Source organism: Amblyraja radiata, chromosome 14 (genome assembly GCF_010909765.2).
Source record: "Amblyraja radiata isolate CabotCenter1 chromosome 14, sAmbRad1.1.pri, whole genome shotgun sequence".
NCBI lineage: Eukaryota > Metazoa > Chordata > Chondrichthyes > Rajiformes > Rajidae > Amblyraja > Amblyraja radiata.
The window spans coordinates 43,172,270-43,191,660 of NC_045969.1; the positions used below are offsets into that span (position 1 = coordinate 43,172,270).

The 19,391-nt window shown below is 40.8% G+C and overlaps 1 protein-coding gene across 2 annotated transcripts in view; it reads left to right on the top strand.

Annotated features, from left to right (window-relative positions):
• Positions 1 to 16,648, top strand: part of il1rapl1 (interleukin 1 receptor accessory protein like 1) — a 1,148,250-nt gene extending 1,131,602 nt beyond the window's left edge. Inside the window, exons 11-12 of one of the 2 annotated variants that reach the window (XM_033033178.1) lie at positions 201 to 269; positions 12,831 to 16,648. In XM_033033178.1, the coding sequence (XP_032889069.1) occupies positions 201 to 269; positions 12,831 to 13,552 (791 nt within the window). In that variant the 3' untranslated portion in view covers positions 13,553 to 16,648. The remainder of the gene's footprint in view (positions 1 to 200; positions 270 to 12,830) is intronic. The other variant, XM_033033179.1, reaches the window with a different exon arrangement.
• The last annotated feature ends 2,743 nt before the right edge of the window (positions 16,649 to 19,391 follow it).

Sequence of the window (19,391 nt, forward strand, 5' to 3'; positions counted from 1 at the left end):
GTTTTGTTAGAAGTGCAGCAATAAATGGTCCTAAACAATAATGCGCTGATCAGCATGATGCTGTTGGAACTTTCTGTGTAAATATGTATATTTATAAGTGTAATGAAGACCAGTCTTTTTTTGATCTATTGTCACATTATGTGTTGATGTACAATGTGTGTTCTAATGTTCATACTTACCATTCTCCCCTCCACCTGTAGTATGGGCTGAGTCGCAATCCTGTGCTACACAACACTCTCTGTGCCCCACTATAATCGGATATGAGAACAGTAAGTATAAAGCTAACAATGCACTGAAGCCTGTCTATCAAAGTCACCTTTGGGATTAACTGTATACTAAATTTTCTGATTCATATCATTTTAATTCTCACCGTAAAGCAGTTCAAATAAATTGATTACTGTCGGGATTCAAACAATCCTCGGACTGTCATAGCAAGGTTATGGATTGAATTATTAATATATTGATGACACTGACAAAAGATGGCCCATTATAGTCAGGTAAAAAGGATCACTCATCCCAAATGAAGGCTTTCTGCTTATTTTGCATATAAGAGACATTAATTAATTACATTACCATGCATGTCCTTCATCAAATTTCAAAGTGTTCAAATATGACTTTCTTCGTTGGGGGAATATGTTTAACTTCATTGAACCTGCATTTCTGATTTGCCAATTTTTTTTCAGTAAACTGAACGCAATTATGTACTTACATAATGACATTTTCTATCTTGCCAACAAACGCCAGACAATTCTTACGAATTTCGAATCACAAATTCTTTCTCACAATACAAAGGCTGATTATTCTTCCCAACCCCTCTCTCTCTCTCTCTCTCTCTCTCTCTCTCTCTATCTCTCCCTCCCTCTCTCCCCCTCCCAGTCTGTCTCTCTCCCCCTCCCCATCCCTCCCTCTTTCCCTCGCTCTCCCCTTCCCAATCCCTCCCTCTTTCTCTCGCTATCTAGCTCTCTCCATCCCTCCTTCTCTCTCTCTCTCTCTCTCTCTCTCACAATGTATCTCCATAGCAAGACTTTAGTGACTTCAGCTTCTACTCACTTTATCCGCTCCCATGCTGCCCCACCCTCCTTTACTTCGACTCACTACGAGTACAAATTGTTCAGCACTCCAATGGCAGTTAGCATTTTTTTTGTTCCTTTCCTCACCTTTGTAATTTCAACCATAAATGAAAATCTTTTTTTTGCAAATAATTAAAGATAAAACTTGCAACTCTTTAAAATACCATGTCTCAGTGTCTGTGTCTCAATGTTCTCACCTCCTGAAATAAATGGGGGATTAAAATAAATCTCCTCATGCAATTTAATTCAAAAGATCTTATTTTGAAGAACAGTGGAGCTTGTGTTGATGAAATACCCAATATTTATCCCGCAATCAACTTACTAATATCAGTCGTTTGGTCATTATTTTGGGCAGCATGGTGGCAGAGCAGTAGAGTTACTGCCTCACAGCGCGAGAGACCTGGGTTCTATGCATGTTGTCTGCATAGTTTGTATGTTCTCCCCGTGACCACGTAGGTTTTCTCCAAGAGCTCTGCACAGGGATCGCTGGTCGGTGCGGACTTGATGGGCTGAAGGGCCTGTTTCCGTGCTGTATCTCAAAACTAAACTAGACTAAATTACATATTGATTTACATCCTTATTCACACCACGTTCAATATACATTGTTTCCCAGCACACTGTATGCTGGGAAACAATGTCAGATTTGTAATATCCTCCATAGCTCATGGTGACCATGAACCTGTTGCCCATTTATGTCACCAGATGCCCTCCATCACCATCAGTCAAGTCTTCAACTTCATCCTTTCGCAAATCTTTTCATTTTGCTGCATCCTACCTCAAAAAGCTTCTCTTAATTCTTATACCATTGGTTCAATGTGAATTGTTCTAAGATGTTAAATGTGTTAAGTGTACATTCAGGTTATTAGTTGCTGCTACAATTGTAACTGGTTGGGACGACAGATGGCACAATGGGCTAAGTGTTCGGCTGGCGACCGGAAGGTGGCCGGTTCGAATCCCGCTTGGAGTGCATACTGTCGTTGTGTCCTTGGGCAAGACACTTCACCCACCTTTGCCTGTGTGTGAATGTGTGTGAGTGATTGGTGGTGGTCGGAGGGGCCGTAGGCGCAGAATGGCAGCCACGCTTCCGTCAGTCTGCCCCAGGGCAGCTGTGGCTACAGAAGTAGCTTACCACCACCGAGTGTGACTGAGGAGTGAATGAATAATGCGATGTAAAGCGCCTTGAGTATTAGAAAGGCGCTATATAAATCCCATCCATTATTACTGCAGTTAAATCACTCTAAATCCTTAGAGACCATAAAGGTGGGAACATGTCTATTTGAATGAAGATGTCTAAATATTTTGAACTGTGGCACATTCTGGTACTATTACCTTGATGGTTCCCACCAATGGCGTATTCACTCTAAAAATTCCCTCCGCTTTAGAATATTCCAGGCTGCTTCTTTATGGGCAGCCCCTCATAATGGAGGACAACTCTCTTCCATCCCAGAGTTGTTGGTTCTGAGGTGGCTAATGAGGCTAGTGTTGGGAGAACAGTAGGAAGCCCAAGGTAGTGAGTGGCTAATGAGATGGGTGGGTGGAGTAAGTGAGGTGGTCTGCCCCTTCCAATGTACACGGAGAACCTCTCTCTGCTCCCCCTTCATGGTGCTGACACTCTCAATACCATCCCAAATGCTCCTTTCCCACTTTGAAAGATGACAGGGCAGGACTTTCCAGGGGCCAATTCAGATCGTTCATTTCAAAGAAGTTTTGAGAACATTCTTTGAGCACACAAAATGTGTAGGAAGAAATGCAGATGCTGGCTTAAACCGAAGATAGACACAAGATGCTGGAGTAACTCAGCGGGACAGGCAGTGTCTCTGGAGAGAAGAATGGGTGATGTTTTGGGTTGAGATCCTTCTTCAGACCTTTGAGCACAATGTCCTCTGTCCATTTGATCATCTCTTCTGATGGTGGAGTTCCGATTAGAGTAGCTCGTTCAGGAGTCTGATGTCAAACATGAGTGATGTGACCTTGCCTAACAGCCAATGGATATGATAACTTGATGTGGAGGTTGACCTTTTTAATTTAGTTTAGTTTATTGTCACGTGTACTGCGGTACAGTGAAAAGCTTTGGTTGCGTGCTATCCAGCTAGCGGAAAGACGAGGAAACCGACATCGATACGCCTCTCGTAGAGTCAAACAAGACCGAGATGGGCCCTTTAATCCACCTTGTCAATGCCTGCAATCAAGTACCCACCTACCAACCTGGAAGGAGAAGGAGTGTATCCCTCTTTCCCACTGCCCACACACAAGGGGCTATTTCCAGAGGCCAATTAACCTTCAAACCTACACATCTTTGGAATGTGGGTGGAAAGCAGAGTACCCGGGGGAAAACCAATGCAGGTCACGGGGAGAACGTACAAACTCCATTCAGACAGCACCTGGAGTCAGGATCAAACCCGGGTCTCTGGCACTGTGAGGCACCAACTCCACCAGTACGCTATTGTGCCGCCTCCGCAGAATGGCCAAGAAGGAACTGCAGATGATGGAAACTCGAAGGTAGCCAAAAGTGCTGGAGAAACTCAGCGGGTGAGGCAGCATCTATGGAGCGAAGGAAATAGGCAACCTTTCGGGTCAAAACCCTAATTCAGCCATCCTCTCATGTGCTTCAATGAAAGTGGGGGTGAAGATGGCTTGACCTGTAGCTTCTGGGCATGGTCTGCATAAGACAGCGTGGCTACCAAGGTATGAGTGACCTTAGTTCTGCAATGTAGGCGCTGTAGGTTGAACAGTCTCCGATAAGTTATGAAGGTTGGCTCCACTCCCGAAGGAAGGATGTTTAGGTTTAGCTTTACTGTCACGTGTACCGAGGCACAGTGAAAAACTTGCTGGAGGGGAGGTGCAATGTTGTGGAGAATGAGATTGTGCCAAATGTTGAGCAATGGTACAACCTTGTGTGACACCGCTCAACATATGTTAACCTGCTCGTTCCTGGGATCATTCTTGTAAACCTCCTCTGGACCCTCTCCAGAGCCAACACATCCTTCCTCAGATATGGTGCCCAAAATTGTTCACAATAGTCCAAATGCGACCTGACCAGCGCGTTATAGTGCCTCCGCATTATATCCCTGCTTTTGTATACAAGCCGTCTTTACTACCAATTCGACATGCAGATTAACTTTTTGGGAATCCTGCACCAGCACTCCCAATTTCTCTGATTTCTGGATTCACTCCCCATTTAGAAAATAGTCCACGCCTTTAATCCTACTACCAAATTCCACACTTTGCTACACTATATTCCATTTGCCACTTCTCTTCCCACTCTCCCATCCTGTCCGTCCTTCTGCAGAGTCCCTTCTTTCTCCTGCTTCTACATTACCTGCCCCATCACCAATTTTCATATCATCCACAAACCTGGCCACAAAGCCTTCAATCCCCTCATCCAAATCATTAATATACAACGTGAAGAGTAGCGGCCCCTGCGGAACTCCACTAGTCACTGGCAGATAACCACAAAAAGTCTCATTTATTGCCACTCTGCCTTCTGCCATCCAGCCAACCCGTTATCCATGCTAGTATCTGCCCTTTGATACCATGGGCTCTCATCTTCCTTAGCGGCCTCACGTGTGGCACCTTATCACCTGAAAATGTAGGTGATTGACCCTCCTGCTGCTATTTACTTCTTCAAATAATTCCAGCAGATTCATCAGGCAAGACCTCCCCTTCACAAAACCATGCTGACCGGCCTATTATCATGATCTTCTAAGTACTCCGTAACCACATCCTTTATAATGGACTCTAAAATCTTACCAACCACTGAAGTCAGTCTATGGTTCCCACTATTCTGCTTTGCTCCCTTCTTGTGCATCGGGGTAATATCCACAATTTTCCAACTGGGAGGAGGCTGTTGAGGGGGATGTTCGCGATAGTTGACCCTGTTGTGGATAACAAAGAGGCCTTTCTGTACTTACCATGTCTTGTGTTTTGATGTTAGTCACAATTACAATATCTCAGATGCCCGCTAGAATCTAATCCTCTTCTCAGGTATGGGCAGTGAGGATATGGATTGGTGAGTGAACCCCCTCAGTGCTAACTCTCAAGACTTCAGTGGGGATACTGTCTACTCCTGAAACTTTGCGATGTTTGAGTTGGGATATGGCAAGCTTAACCTTCCATTGGTCAGGAGTGGCAATAAAGCTGGTCCAGATAGACTTTTGTGGGATGAGGTCAAGTGGGCTGATGTCAAGGATACACTCAGGGTTAAGGAGATGGTTCTTCTGTTGTGTATCAATTTCCTTTCAGTCCTTGATGAGTTTACCCCCATTGCTGGTTCTCAGAGGGCTGAGACCTTAGGTGTTTGGCCATTGTTGGGTTTTACAGTGCTGAAGAACTCATATTTGTCAAAGCTGTTAGCAAAATGCATGAGCCTGCTGCTCTCTCTCCATTCATCTTAGCATAGGATACCCTGTGTTCCCTGCTTAGAGAAAGCTTTAGAACCAACTTGCCAAATGTTGGCAGCTTATGTAGACTTTGTGGATTTTTGCACTTTCTTTCCACACAGTTAGCAAAAGTAAACTGCATTTTATTTCCCGGGTGCACATTTACTGAATTTTTATTGTGGGTACGATTTACAAAGCATTCACATTTTAAAGAAAACAAATTAAACATTGGTCCCATCAAAATTTTATTACCAAAATTAACAAATCATTTTTGTTTGACAATATGAAAATAACCACAGGGTATTTGCAAAAGAATATGTTAATACACGAGTTTCAAATGCATTATTATCTTATTTTAGCAGAAAGATTAGCCTTTATAAAAATAAAAAATGGTAACACCTCTTTTAAAACTGGAAGCATTTTCTGCATTTTAATCTCTTAATTTTTTTTCTATTCACACCCCAATATCAAAATCTTTACGGATAATTATTTGCACCTCAGGACAGTAACTCATTTTTTTTGTCTGCATTCAAGTCTCTGTCACAACCAGGCTGTCCAAAGTGCAATGAATCAGGAAGTTGGTTCATAAAAGTCAAAGGAGCCAAACTTCAGAAATAGATTAGCATAGAATAGGCGATGATTAGAATAGAACCAGTGTTAGAGGTACTCATTTTAACATCACTTACCAAGGATGAATTTCTGGCCCATACTACTAATATATTTCATGCTCTTAAGTAAGAATCAGCCCAATTCATTTCTTGATTGTCCAATGTGTTTTTTTTAGGGATTGCAAGCTAATGCCGCTGGTGACAAATCTAGAAAATCTCCACACCACAATTAGTTCACACAAAGTAGAAGCCATGAATCTAACACTGAATTTTAAATTACTCCATTCACTACAGCAACCTCCTAATTCACAGTTGAATTGAAACTCGAGAAGCGAATGTGCAATAATAGAGGCTGATTGAACATTTACCCCTTGTGGCCTTTGTTGGACTCATGTTTCCATCCAGTGAAGCACTCTTCCTGCAGTGCAGCCTCGCTGATCTTACTCCTTAAAACATAGAACCTGCTTTTTGTGTCTATCTTAAATGCACCGCCATGTACCAATTTTAGGTAGTCCCTGCTTTCTCCTTCTTTCCCCTTCCCTTCCCAGCTCTCCCACAGCCCACTGTCTCCCCCTCTTCCTTTCTTCTTCCTGCCCCCCCCCCCACCCCCACATCAGTCTGAAGAAGGGTCTCGACCCGAAATGTTGCCTATTTCCTTCGCTCCATAGATGCTGCCTCACCCGCTGAGTTTCTCCAGCATTTTTGTCTACATCCATGTTCTCCATGTTATTCCCTTATCTTGTATCTGTATTATGTGAATGGCTCGATTGTAATCATGTATAGCTTTCCGCTGACTGGTTAGTAAGCAACAAAAGCTTTTCACAGTATCTCAGTACATGTGACAATAATCTAAACTAAACTAGATGTCATAGATGAAAGTGAAAGGGTATTGTGTGGTGTATGTGAAACCCAGTGAAGACAATTATTCTTGTCGCAATGTCACAACATTCACACTTGAGAATTAATGAAGATGGCATGGGCATGAAGAGGATGCATGGGAATTGGTGAACATGCCACAGGTTGACGGTGCATGTTTCCAACAGTTTCCAGCGGTGACTGAGGGCGAAGCAACAGAATTGCTTTTGGATTAACAGATGCTGAGAGAGTGGTGTCAAGAGGGATGAGGATTAGTAGAGATGACACAGGTCCGAACCGCAGAGAAACATGAGGATTAGTGGATTGATTCAGCAGGGTGAAGGAAATGAGATCTACTTTGATGGCACAAGCCTAAACAACAGGGGGGCACAAGGACTGATTGTGATGGCACACATCTAAGAATGGGGAACTTTGGAGGATTTTGGGTGAATTAATACTGCACATATGGAGCAGGAATAAAAATATATTGAGCAGAATAGATAGAGCTGCTGCTTGTTTTGCCCTGGAATCCCTGGCAGCAATGCCTGTCTCTCTTCACCTTCCCCATCGGCCCAACCATCTCCGTCTGATTCATCAAGGACATTCCTTCCATCCGGGTTCAATCGCGGGTGCTATCTGTACAGAGTTTGTGCGTTCTCCTCGTGACCTATGTGCGTTTTCTCCAGGATCTCCACTTTCAATGAAATCCCAACCTCAATGAAAAAGGTCACCTATGTAGGAGGTGGTGAGAAAGAACTGGGGCATCACAGTGATGCAGCGATAGACTTGCTGCCTTACAGCGCCAGGGACCCAGGGTCAATCCTGACTATGGGTTTTGTCTGTACAGAGTTGTATGTTCTCCCTGTTACCACGTGGGTTTTATCCGGGTGCTGCGGTTTCCTCCCACATTCCAAGGACGTGCAGGTTAATGGGTCAATTTGGCTTCAGTAAAAATTGTAAATTGTAAATTGTCCCTAGTGTGTAGGATAGTGCTTGTGTACAGGGTGATTACTGGTCGGTGCGGACTAAGTGAGCCAAGGGGCCTATTTCCGCCCTGTGTCTCAGCAGCTTGAGATGTGTGAATGCAGAGTATAATCAAGGTTGAGATAGATGGATTGGACTGGATGGTAATTGGGAGTTATGCCCAGTAGTCAGAACAGTAGCATTGATAAATAGTGGTATGGATATAATCCAATAACTATTTGGATTATTTTCTCTGATATGTCAGAGGTTGAGGAGAGATCTGGAAGAAGTATATTAAATTAAGAGGCCAAGTTAGTGTAGGCAGCCAGAACCTTCGTTCCCAGTGCGCAAATGTCAAAGACTGGTGGCACGGTGGCACAGCGGTAGAGTTGCTGCCTTACAGCGCTTGCAGCACCTGAGACACGGATTCCATCCCGACTACGGGTTCTGTCTGTATGGAGTTTGTACGTTCTCCCTGTGACCGCATGGGTTTTCTCTGAGATCTTGGATTTGCTCCCACATTCCAAAGACGTACAGGTTTGTGGGTTCATTGGCTTGGGTTTGCCCACTTGATGTAAGTGTAAATTGCCCCTAGTGTGTGTAGGATGGTGTTAATGTGCGGGGACACGGTGGGCCGAAGGGCCTGTTTCCGCGCTGTATATCTAAACTAAAAAACTAAACCAAACTAGAGGGCGTATCTTTACGGTGAGAGGAGCAAAGTTTAAAGGAGTTCAGAGCAAGTTTTTTTACACAGAGTGGTGGGTGCGTGGAATACTCTGTCGGGGATAGTGGTGGAGGCGGATACGACAGTGCATTTAGGAGGCTTTTAAATAGATGCATGGATATGCAAGGAATGGAAGGAGATGGATCACGTGCTGGCAAAGGAGATTAGTTTATCTAATCATATTTGGCACAAATATTTTTGGCCAAAGGGCCTGTACTGGTTGTGTGCTGTTCTATATACTACAATCTTAAATAGTGGACTGAGCTCGATGGATAGCTTCTTCTACCATTCCTTAGTAGCATTGAGAAGCTCAACCAAGATAAAAGATAAAATGTATTCTCTACCGAGCAAGGACTGGGTAGTGAGGAGTAAAATGGTAGTGAATTATATTTCCATTCTGGGCTAATTATTCTGACAGGTTAAAGGAAAATAAATAGATCTACTCATCCCAAAGCAAGTTGTCTCAAAGATAAATTGATCCCTGAGATATCTTTATCTCAATAGACACAAAAAGCTGCAGTAATTCATCGGGTCAGACAACATCTCTGGAGAAAAGGAATAGGGTGACGTTTCGGGTCGGGACCCTTCTTCAGACTGAGAGTCAGGGGAAAGAGAAACAAGAGATTTAGATGGTGATGTAGAGATATAGAACAGATGAATGAAAGATATGCAAAAAAGTAACGATATGCAAAAAAGTAACAAAAAGTTTTTAAAAAACAGGCCATAGTTAGCAGGTACACAAAAATGCTGGAGAAACTCAGCGGGTGCAGCAGCATCTATGGAGTGAAGGAAATAGGCAATGTTTCGGGCCGAAACCCTTCTTCAGGCATAGTTAGCTGTGTGTTAGGTGAGTTCCAATGAGATTCAACAAGACGACTTTGAAGCTGGTGCAACTTGGGTGTGGGGGGGGGGTTGCAAAGGTTACTTTGAGTTAGAGAAATCAAATTCATAGCACTGGGCTGTAAGCTGCCGAAGCAAAATATGAGATGCTGTTCTGCCAGTTTGCGTTTGGATTCAGTCCAACAAAGGAAGAGGCCAAGGACAGAAATGTCACCCTTTCTGTGCCTCATGTACCCAGCCATGTGTCTTGCTGAAACCTATCCGCTTATTCGGTAGCTCAAAGGGACAACAGTTGTGTTCCTCCACAGCTGTGATCACAAAACAGCACCACAGAATCATTGCCTTGATTAATTTAAAACATGGAAAGGTAATTTTTTATACTCCTTATTGAAACAAAAATCACCTTTGATTTGAATTTGAAATCTCATTCAAATCATTCAGTTCGGGAACTTAAATGCACCCATTAATTTTGAAATTCCTTACCTTTGTTAAATGTGTCTTCTGATTGCCTTCACTTCCCAAAGCCTATTCACAAGCTGCTGGAGAACAAAACAAGTTCCTGTAGAGATGAAGGACAAATCAGAGAGATTCTACCCACTCTGTCACCCTTCTCAATTACAGTTGCTGACTATTCCAAGTGTTGATTGCTCCTTACTGTTTTATTGAACTGTGATCATCAGGGTGTGGCAACTTGCAAGCAAGAGTCAACTGTCAAGAGTCAATGTTCATACTGCTGCACCCCAGCGGCATGAACATTGACTTCTCAAATTTCAGGTAGTCCCTACTCTCTCCTTCCCTTCCCAGCTCTCCCTCAGCCCACTGGCTGCACCTCTTCCTTTCTTCTTCCCGCCCCCCATCCGCACATCAGTCTGAAGAAGGGTTTCGAGCCGAAACGTTGCCTATTTCCTTCGCTCCATAGATGCTGCCTCACCCGCTGAGTTTCTCCAGCATTTTTGTCTACTGTCGAGAGTCAAGTGTGTTTTTCTTGTAATATGTCCCAAACAGAACAATGGAATTCTTACATGCAGCAGCACAACAGAATATGTTTACTATTGGTGTCAGGGTGTCAGTGGTTATGGGTAGTAGGCAGGAAAATGGGGTTGAGAAGTAAAGATAGATCAGCTTTGATTGAATGGTGGAGTAGACTTGATGGGCTGAATGGTCTAATTTTGCTCCTATAACTTATTAACTTATGAATATGTAAATGTAGTACTCTGTAAATAACAGAATAAATGAAATAAGTGCAGTATATATATACATACTGAACTTATTTCATTTATAATAGTGCAAAAAGACAAAACCAATGCCCCCTGGTCTATGTGGTTCGAAGCTTATTTGGTTGTAGTGTTTATTAGCCTGATGGTTGTCAGGAAGAAGCAGTTCCCAAATTCACACTGAAGCAGCAGAAGCAAACTCTAGAAACACTTTAGAAAGTGTCAGCCACTCTCTATACCCCCATTCAATATATTGATTCCAAAGGAACTGAAGTGTCAAGGTGAGTGCAACTGACAATGGCCAATAGACTCACATGTTTAACACTAAAAAACAATTCATCTCCTGAAATTATATTGCCAGAAAAGTGAAGTAATGTTGTGATTTTTGGTTTAAACAATCCAACATGTGATTTGCTCAGTTTGAAATCCTTGGCTTCCATTACACATGCATCAGTTATCTCAAATGACAGAAAATAAGCATGTCAAATCTTTTTTTTCTTTTTGTATCTATCTGAGATAAAGATATCTCAGGGATTAACTTCTCTTTGAGCCAACTTGTTTTGGGATGAGTAATTATTTATCTACCGAACAATTTTGGATATTGTTTATCAGCCTGATGGTTGTCGGGAAGAAGCTGTTCCCAAATTCAGGCAGAAACAAACTCTAGAAACACTTTAGAAAGTTTCTGGTTCCAATAGCAATCGGAGCTGTTCAATGTACACAAAGCTTCTACCAGCCATTTGTTGCTCTGCTAATATCGCCTCTTTATGTTTAATATTATTTTCTTGTGATATTTTTCTCAAATAAATTTAACAAGGTACACTGCTCACCAGTGATGGATGAGGCTGGACGTTTAATTCCACCATGATGCAGAAAGCTGTTGAGTTCCAAATATTTATTTGGTAGTGATTTACTTTCCACTGACCCCACTAGATTGGGAGAATCAGGCATAACGTTACAAAAGATGACGTTACTGTTTCCATCAACTTTCTGCCTGACTGTGAAGATTCAGCACAATGGTTACCTGTATGTTTCTTTGCCCAAACTGAACTTTGAAATAATCCTTCAATCAAAGTTATAAATTGTCATATTAAAATATTTTATGTCCTATAATAATCATTGCTGGATGCATTCCTTTGATTGCTTGCTGACCTGAGAGATGTGGAGTGCCATGAATGGGGAGAAGTTGGGTGGTACAGTGGCACAGGTGATAGAGCTGCTTCCTCACAGCACCAGAGTCCCGGGTTCGATCCTGACCTCGGGTGCTGTCTGCGTGGAGTTTGCACGTTCTCCCTTTGACTGTGTGGTATCCTCCCACATCCCAAAGACGTGCAGTTATTTTAGGTTAATTGGCCATTGTAAATTTCTCCTAATATGAAGGGAACAGTATATAAAATGGAATAGCATAGAACTAGTGTAAACAGGTGATCAATGGTCAGCGTGGACTTGGTGGGCCAAAGGTCCCGTTTCTATGCTGTATCTCTGAACTAAACTGCAACTAAATAAAAACCATGAAATAAGATGAAAACTGCTCCTGACTTCAATTCACAAACTGTTCTCTTCCTGAGATAGTTCCATTGCATTCTTGTCCATTTAAAACCAGCAGGTCTGAAGAAGCAGGCCAGCAGTGGTAAAATTATCAATTCATTCTTTTTGAAGATTGTTAATTGACAAGTATAGGAAATCTTCCCTCTTTTCTTTGCCATACGCAGGCAGCACAGTGGCGCAGCTGGTAGAGCTGCTGCCTCACAGTGCCAGAGACCCGAATTTGATCCTGACCTCATGTGCTCTCTGTGTGGAGTTTGCACATTCGCCCTGTGACCGTGTGGGTTTCCTCTGGATGCTCAGATTCCCTCCCATATTCCAAGAAGCGGACCTCTTGTTTACATTGGCCTCTGTAAATTGTCCCTCGTGTGTAGGGACTGGATAGAAATGTAGGATGACATAGAACTAGGGTGAATGGGTAATCGATGGTCAGCGTGGACTCGGTGGGCCGAATGGCCTGGTTCCATGCTGTATCTCTCTAAACTAAACCCCATGTGGGAACTGGAGTAAATCAAGCTTAAGTGTACGGTAGGATCATTAGTAAAGTATCATGCATGCCATCACAATGTTTAGCCAAAATGTGAGCAAGAAATGCTACCACTTGTAAAAGGAATGTCCTACTTTACTTTCAGCATATGTTGAAGATGTGGCACGATGCATTGATCAAAGCAAGAGACTAATTATCGTTCTGACCCCAAACTATGTCATCAGGAGAGGTTGGAGTATCTTTGAACTGGAAAACAGACTGCGCAATATGTTAGTCACGGGTGAAATTAAAGTGATACTCATCGAATGCAGTGAACTACGGGGAATTATAAACTATCAGGAGATCGAGGCTCTCAAAGACACGATCAAACTACTCACGGTGATCAAATGGAATGGACCCAAGTGCAACAAACTGGATTCCAAGTTCTGGAAACGTTTACAGTATGAGATGCCCTTTAAGAGGATAGAGCCGATCTCCAACGAGCAGGTTTTGGATGCGAGTGAGCAGGGCCCGTTTGGGGAACTGCAGACTGTGTCTGCCATCTCCATGGCAGCAGCGACCTCCACTGCTCTGGCCACCGCCCATCCGGACCTGCGCTCCACCTTCCACAACACCTACCACACGCAGATGCGGCACAAGCATTACTATCGGAGTTACGAGTACGACGTACCTCCCACTAGCGGCATCATGCCCTTTACCTCACTGGGTAATCAACACACATACTGCAACATCCCCATGACACTCATCAATGGCCAGAGGCCCCACAACAAAACAAACAAGGAGCAAACTCCGGATGAGGTTCACACAAACAGTGCAGTTTTACCACTTCTGCCAAGGGAGACCAGTGTGTCCAGTATCATTTGGTAACAACTAATGGGGAAGTTTGATCCTCATCAGGTTACACAGTCTGGTGCCTGGGACCATGGCCTTGACTGCTGCTGTTATACAAAAAAGAAATATGAAAACACAGGGTCTTGTAGATAAATAATTTGTAACATCAGAGTCTTCCTGTTCTATTCTTGCCTCTCACTATTACATTTCTGATTGTTTTCTATGTTCTATGTTATTAGAACTGATATTGGAATTTTTAAGAGGACGGCAAGCATATCCATGTCACATAAAGAAAAAAAATAGACATGCTTTTTTCATTATTGATGTAGATGGAAATGGCTTGGTTTTGACATTTTACTGGGATGCCTTTGCAAGGTTGTGTGATAAAATGTGAGGTTTTTTTTTCCAGTTTTCATTCCAGATAAAGGGTCATTAACTTGACACAGTCAAGTTTCCTGAAATGTGATTTGCTGAGGGTGTGTGCATTATTACATTACTTATTAAGTCGTAGACATTATATATCAAAGACACTGAACTCTAAAGTGTATATGGTAGGTGATGTTCTTACTTCAGTATCCGAACAGGCCAGTCTGAAGTACACCTTCATTCACAGATACTCACTGAAAGGACATACTGATCATTATTGCTGATGAAAAATTATTAAGTAGAAGCTTAAGAGATGAAGTAGATATAGTCCTAGCGCAAACCATTGAAAGTCTCAAGATAATCATATTTTCTTAATAAATTCCTATTATACTTTCAGATATCTATCATGACTAGTGTTTAAAAAAGGATCTACTGGCAAAATGAGCTCATAATAATGACTAACATAGAAGACATGATACAACTATTTAGGAGGAAAATTATGCCCTTGTACAAGAGTAAATTAGCCTTCCAAAACATTTATTGTGCAAAGTTACATTGCACTTTTCACAGGAAAATGCACTTGATGAAAGCTTTTTAACTTTGGCATCAGTGCTCAATGCCCAGGAAACAAATGAGAACAAGTATAGTAAATGCCTATTTTTTGCTTAAAAGCTTTGTCTAAAGATGGTTAGGGCCATTTCTACCTCTAAAATAATAAATGGTATTACAGAAGAAGAAAACTTGATTTTTTTTTAATGTTTTTGCTACAGCTGTTACTGTTAATTTTGAAGTAGTCATATTACTCTGAGAATGAGAGCAACATCTTTTTACTGTGTTTCCACACGGCAAAATATTTGGCCTTAGTTTTCATTTTATTTCTTTGTGGGTCAGTGTGATAGTATGTTTAATTCCTCAATTCACGATATACATCATTTTGTTACATGGAGTCCACGAGCAACATCCCACTGGCTTGTTCAGTGTTTTTAAATTAAAACTATTTTTTGCCAAATGTTGTTGTCAACTTCATTCGTTCCCCACAGATAGATTTCTGTCCTTGGTGAAAAGGTTCCTGCAGAGGGTTGGAATGTTTTAATTTGTTTCATGTTTATGACTTGTTGTTTTAATTTATCATCAAAAGAAACAATATATTTGTCTCCGCAGCATTTTCGTTTATTGTGTCTTCACAGTCTAAATACCAAAAAGCATGGTAATGTCCTCTCATCGCATGCTCTCTTTATGGTGGGCTCTGTTCTTCGCAATCTCAGCATGCATTCCTTGATATAGACAATCAGTAGCTCTTAATAATTCTTCTGGTGACACAAAGTTGGTAATTAGAATTGGGTTTGCCAGCAATGATATTTGTAGCAAAATCAGATTCCTATTTGGAGGAAGGAATGTGAACATGTGTACGGTTCAACCCAAAAGACTCCATGGTGAAAGAGATACATTCTTCAACTTTTCGAATTTATAATATAAAAATGAAACAGCGCCATTTGTTCTGCATAACTAGCATGTCACGATTGCTTATGTATTTGAAAAGTAAAGACACACAGATTGCAATGATTCCAACAAGATTCCTATTTCATTTTCCCATTATTTTTATTTTCTTCTGTTATTACCCCTTCATTCAATGCAGCATCTGAATATTAAAGGAATGTCTTTTCTCCAACGTTGTAGATAATATCTGGTTGAGTGTGGTAGAAGGCTCATTCAGTGTACCATGCAAGGAACGTTGAACTCAGCATGCATCTTGTTTGTTGGGGGATAACCTGCACAGGGGACCATTGATATACATTCCTGCAGAATACATTAAGATGAGATGATACTCAATTGGAGAAGGCCTAATTTTCTTCAAGGAATTTGGCCTTGGAGATTGACATATAAAATATGAATGATGGTTGGACACATGCCGAGACAAGAGGTTCCAGGACAGAGTAGAAACATGCACACGGGTGTAAAGAAAAATGTTTAAAGTGAAAACTCCTTGAATGATTAAAGATGTAGAGATTAACATTTAACATGAAAAGGGGAATTACGATAAACCTCAGGTTCACAGTTCCAAGCTGAATCCAAAAAGTACAGAGGAAAACTGGAGAAGGAAATAAAGATTGGCAAAGAGAGTATATAGATGAATATACATTTGTTCTTTTTACAAATACCAAATTGGCAGAAGATCAGTCCATTTAGGAATCTCTGAGTTTTATTTTGAAGATTGTGGTGGCGAACTAGTGTTCTGAAACTGTCTGCAGTAAAAAAAATAGGTCATTGCCAAAACAAGCCTGAATGAGGAAGTACAGAAATTGACAGGAATGAAAATGAACAGGAGATGGTGCTCAAGATTTATTCACACCCTAATGGAAAGTATCTTATTTTGGTAAAGGGAGTTCAAAAGACTGGCAATAATCTTGCAATCCCCTTAACAAATCATAATCAGATCAGATGAATGAAGCCATATGCATTACAGATTGCTCAAAAAATTGTATTTGGAAAATCCCAACCATTACAGACTAGTTAGCCTGATAGTGCTGGCCACATTTTAAAGATTACTCTGGGTCAAAATAATTTGGCACTTGGAAAACATGAGTAAGTGACTGAAAGTTAGCAGCAATTTCTGTTCTTTAGAAGGTTGATGGGGGACCTTATTGAAACTTACAAAATAATGAAAGGCATAGAGTGGATGTGGAGAGGATGTTTCCACTGGTGGGAGCGTCTAGGAGCAGAGGTCATAGCCTTAGAATTAAATAGTGTTCTTTTAAAAAAGATGTAAAGAGGAATTTCTTTAGTTAGAGGGTAGTTAATCTGTGGAACTCATTGCCACAGAGGGCTGTGGAGACCAAGTCAGTGGATATTTTTAATGCAGAGACAGTAAAGTTCTTGATTAGGACGGGTGTCAAGGGTTATGGGGAGAAGGCAGGATAATGGGATTAGGTGGCAGAGATCAGCCATGATTGAATGGTGGAGTAGACTCGATAGGCCAAATGGCCTAATTTTATTCCTATAGCTTGTGAACTTGTGAAATCTGTAAGAGAAACTTGCATTTGTGTACACAGAGGATAATATGAACGGTTGCAGAATTCATAAAGGTGAAGAGAGCAATAGACTTCGGGAGGATGTTGAAGGACTTGGTGGAAAGAGCAGCTAGATTTAAAGGCAACAGTAGGAAGTCATTCATTTTGGCAGCAATAATGATTAAGGGTCATATTTAATGGTATAATTTTTAATGAGCACAGGAACAGAGGTTGTCTTCCGAGTTGTCTGGTTAAATGTTAAAGAAGCATTTCAGATGCTTGACTTCATGAAGAGAAGCATAATATGAAAGCAAGGGAATTGAGTCAAATTTTAGAAATCATTATTTCGGCAATGTGTGCAGAATTCTGGCTATGACGCCCATACATTGGAAAGGTTGTCAAGGACTTTGTAATGATCCAGAGGACATATGCTCGAACATTACAGGGGATGCAAAACCAGACTTGGGAAAACTGGAATAAAAACGTAATACTCATCCTGACCTGCTGACAATATCAGTTTTGTTTTATTTCAGATTTTCAGCATCCTCAATATTTTGCTTTTCCATGAGAGAATTGGGAATGGAGTTCAGTAGATTGATGGAGTTTTGAAAGGTTTTGATGGAGTAGGTAAGGAGAAACTGTTTCTAGTGGGAGATAGGACAATAACAATGGAATATAGATTGTAGGCAAAGAGAACAATACTTGACATGAGGGAACAATACCTCTAGGTATTGAGCATTTGACGATACTGTCATAAAGGCAGATGTGACAATAACTTCACAAACAGAACTGGATAAAAAAATGTGCAAGCATGTGAGGAGAAGGCAGACATTGAATTTGAGAATTTTCTTTCTGAGAAGACTATTATGAGGGGAATACAGAAAAGTACATTCAGCACAAGAGCATTAATGTGATAACGACCATATTTTGTAACATATTTTGTACTATTATTTGTATTGTTTTCTTTCCCCGTTCTACCATCTTAAATTGTTTGTATTAGTAGCATCCATATCATATGAGCAAAAGCTCGGTACCTATAACTTAAGTATGTGTTCATGAATCATTAAAATAAATCAGAAATGAAAAATATTGTATCAGGTATGCCACATGGATTAAATATCATGATTTGATGATTTAATAGTACTGATTTTTCTTTTACCAAATTAAAATAAAGATAATGCTGTAAAATCCAATGTAAAGATGACATTGTTTCAAAATAAGCATTCAGGATTTCCGTCCTACCTGAATTAAAGATTGAGTTAAGGCCCACAAAATAGATCAGTCTTGCTGTGCTTGTTTTTGTCAATGGAATATAATGTTTGCATCACATTGATGCGTGAACTCCATTGTATCTCTGGTTTAAGGACTTTGGTTGGGAGTAATTGAGATCTGAGAGTAGTATAAGCCACTATCCAATAAGGCTGTTTGACTCTCTTATTTCTTGCCAAGAGCTGTAACACAATTGCAGTCAGTTCATCATTATTCAATTAGTTTTACAAGAATAGGAAACCTACCAAGTCTGCGAGAATGTCTTTAGTTCTATGTTTATATTGGTAGGATCTAATAAGGCAACCAATATTTTATCAGCATTTTAAACTATCAACACCATTCCCAAAGTGGTGCTGCATTTAATTATTGTGGAACAGCTGCACTTACAGTGTTGGTTCACCACCTTCTAAGAAAAACAGGTTAAAATCAGAACATAGACTGCAATGGTAGCATACGAATCAACATTATTGTTGTGGATTATTGAAAAGTATATGCATAGATATACAGTTCGTACACCAGACTTTTTGGTGGATACTTCCAGATTGTACCAGCTACTTACATCTGGTTAAAAATGCCACTTTTAATTGTAAGCTATTTGCCCAGGTTGTGGAGATGCTAGCCAGCCAGTACTAGAGGTTTAAGACATGAACATCAAGTTTGTCATTCATCCAGTTAAGTTATGACCCTAAAACACAAACAAGTTTTCACAATTGGTGAGGTTTATATTTATTTCACATGATCATGTAAGCTAAGATTAGAGGTATTTAACACAACAAAAAGTAAAATAATTATTCAAGATCTGACATTTATTTAATCAAATTGACAGGTATCTGCCTTTTTTAATTGTGTTTTTACAATCCTACACTGCCATGACCACAGTTATTTACCCCAATATGATACATATCCTTTTTGTATATCCTGCTAACTTTAGTGTTGCCTTATGGCATTCCAAAGGAGACTGGCTAGCCTTTGTGAAGGCATGTTATTCCTACCTAAAAGTTAGTAGACTCGGTTTCAAACTTTTTACAACTTTTATAAGTTGCAGCTAATATACATAACATCAAGTTGAGTAATGGGACATTTTGAAAAAAATGGCTTCTAGAGTTATCACACTTATGGTGTAGAGTGAACACATTATTTACTCCAAAGCCTGAGTAAATATTTTCTTACTGTTAATACACCTTAGCTCTTGACGAAAATGCTCAGCATATAAGCTACACGCCTCGTAGCAA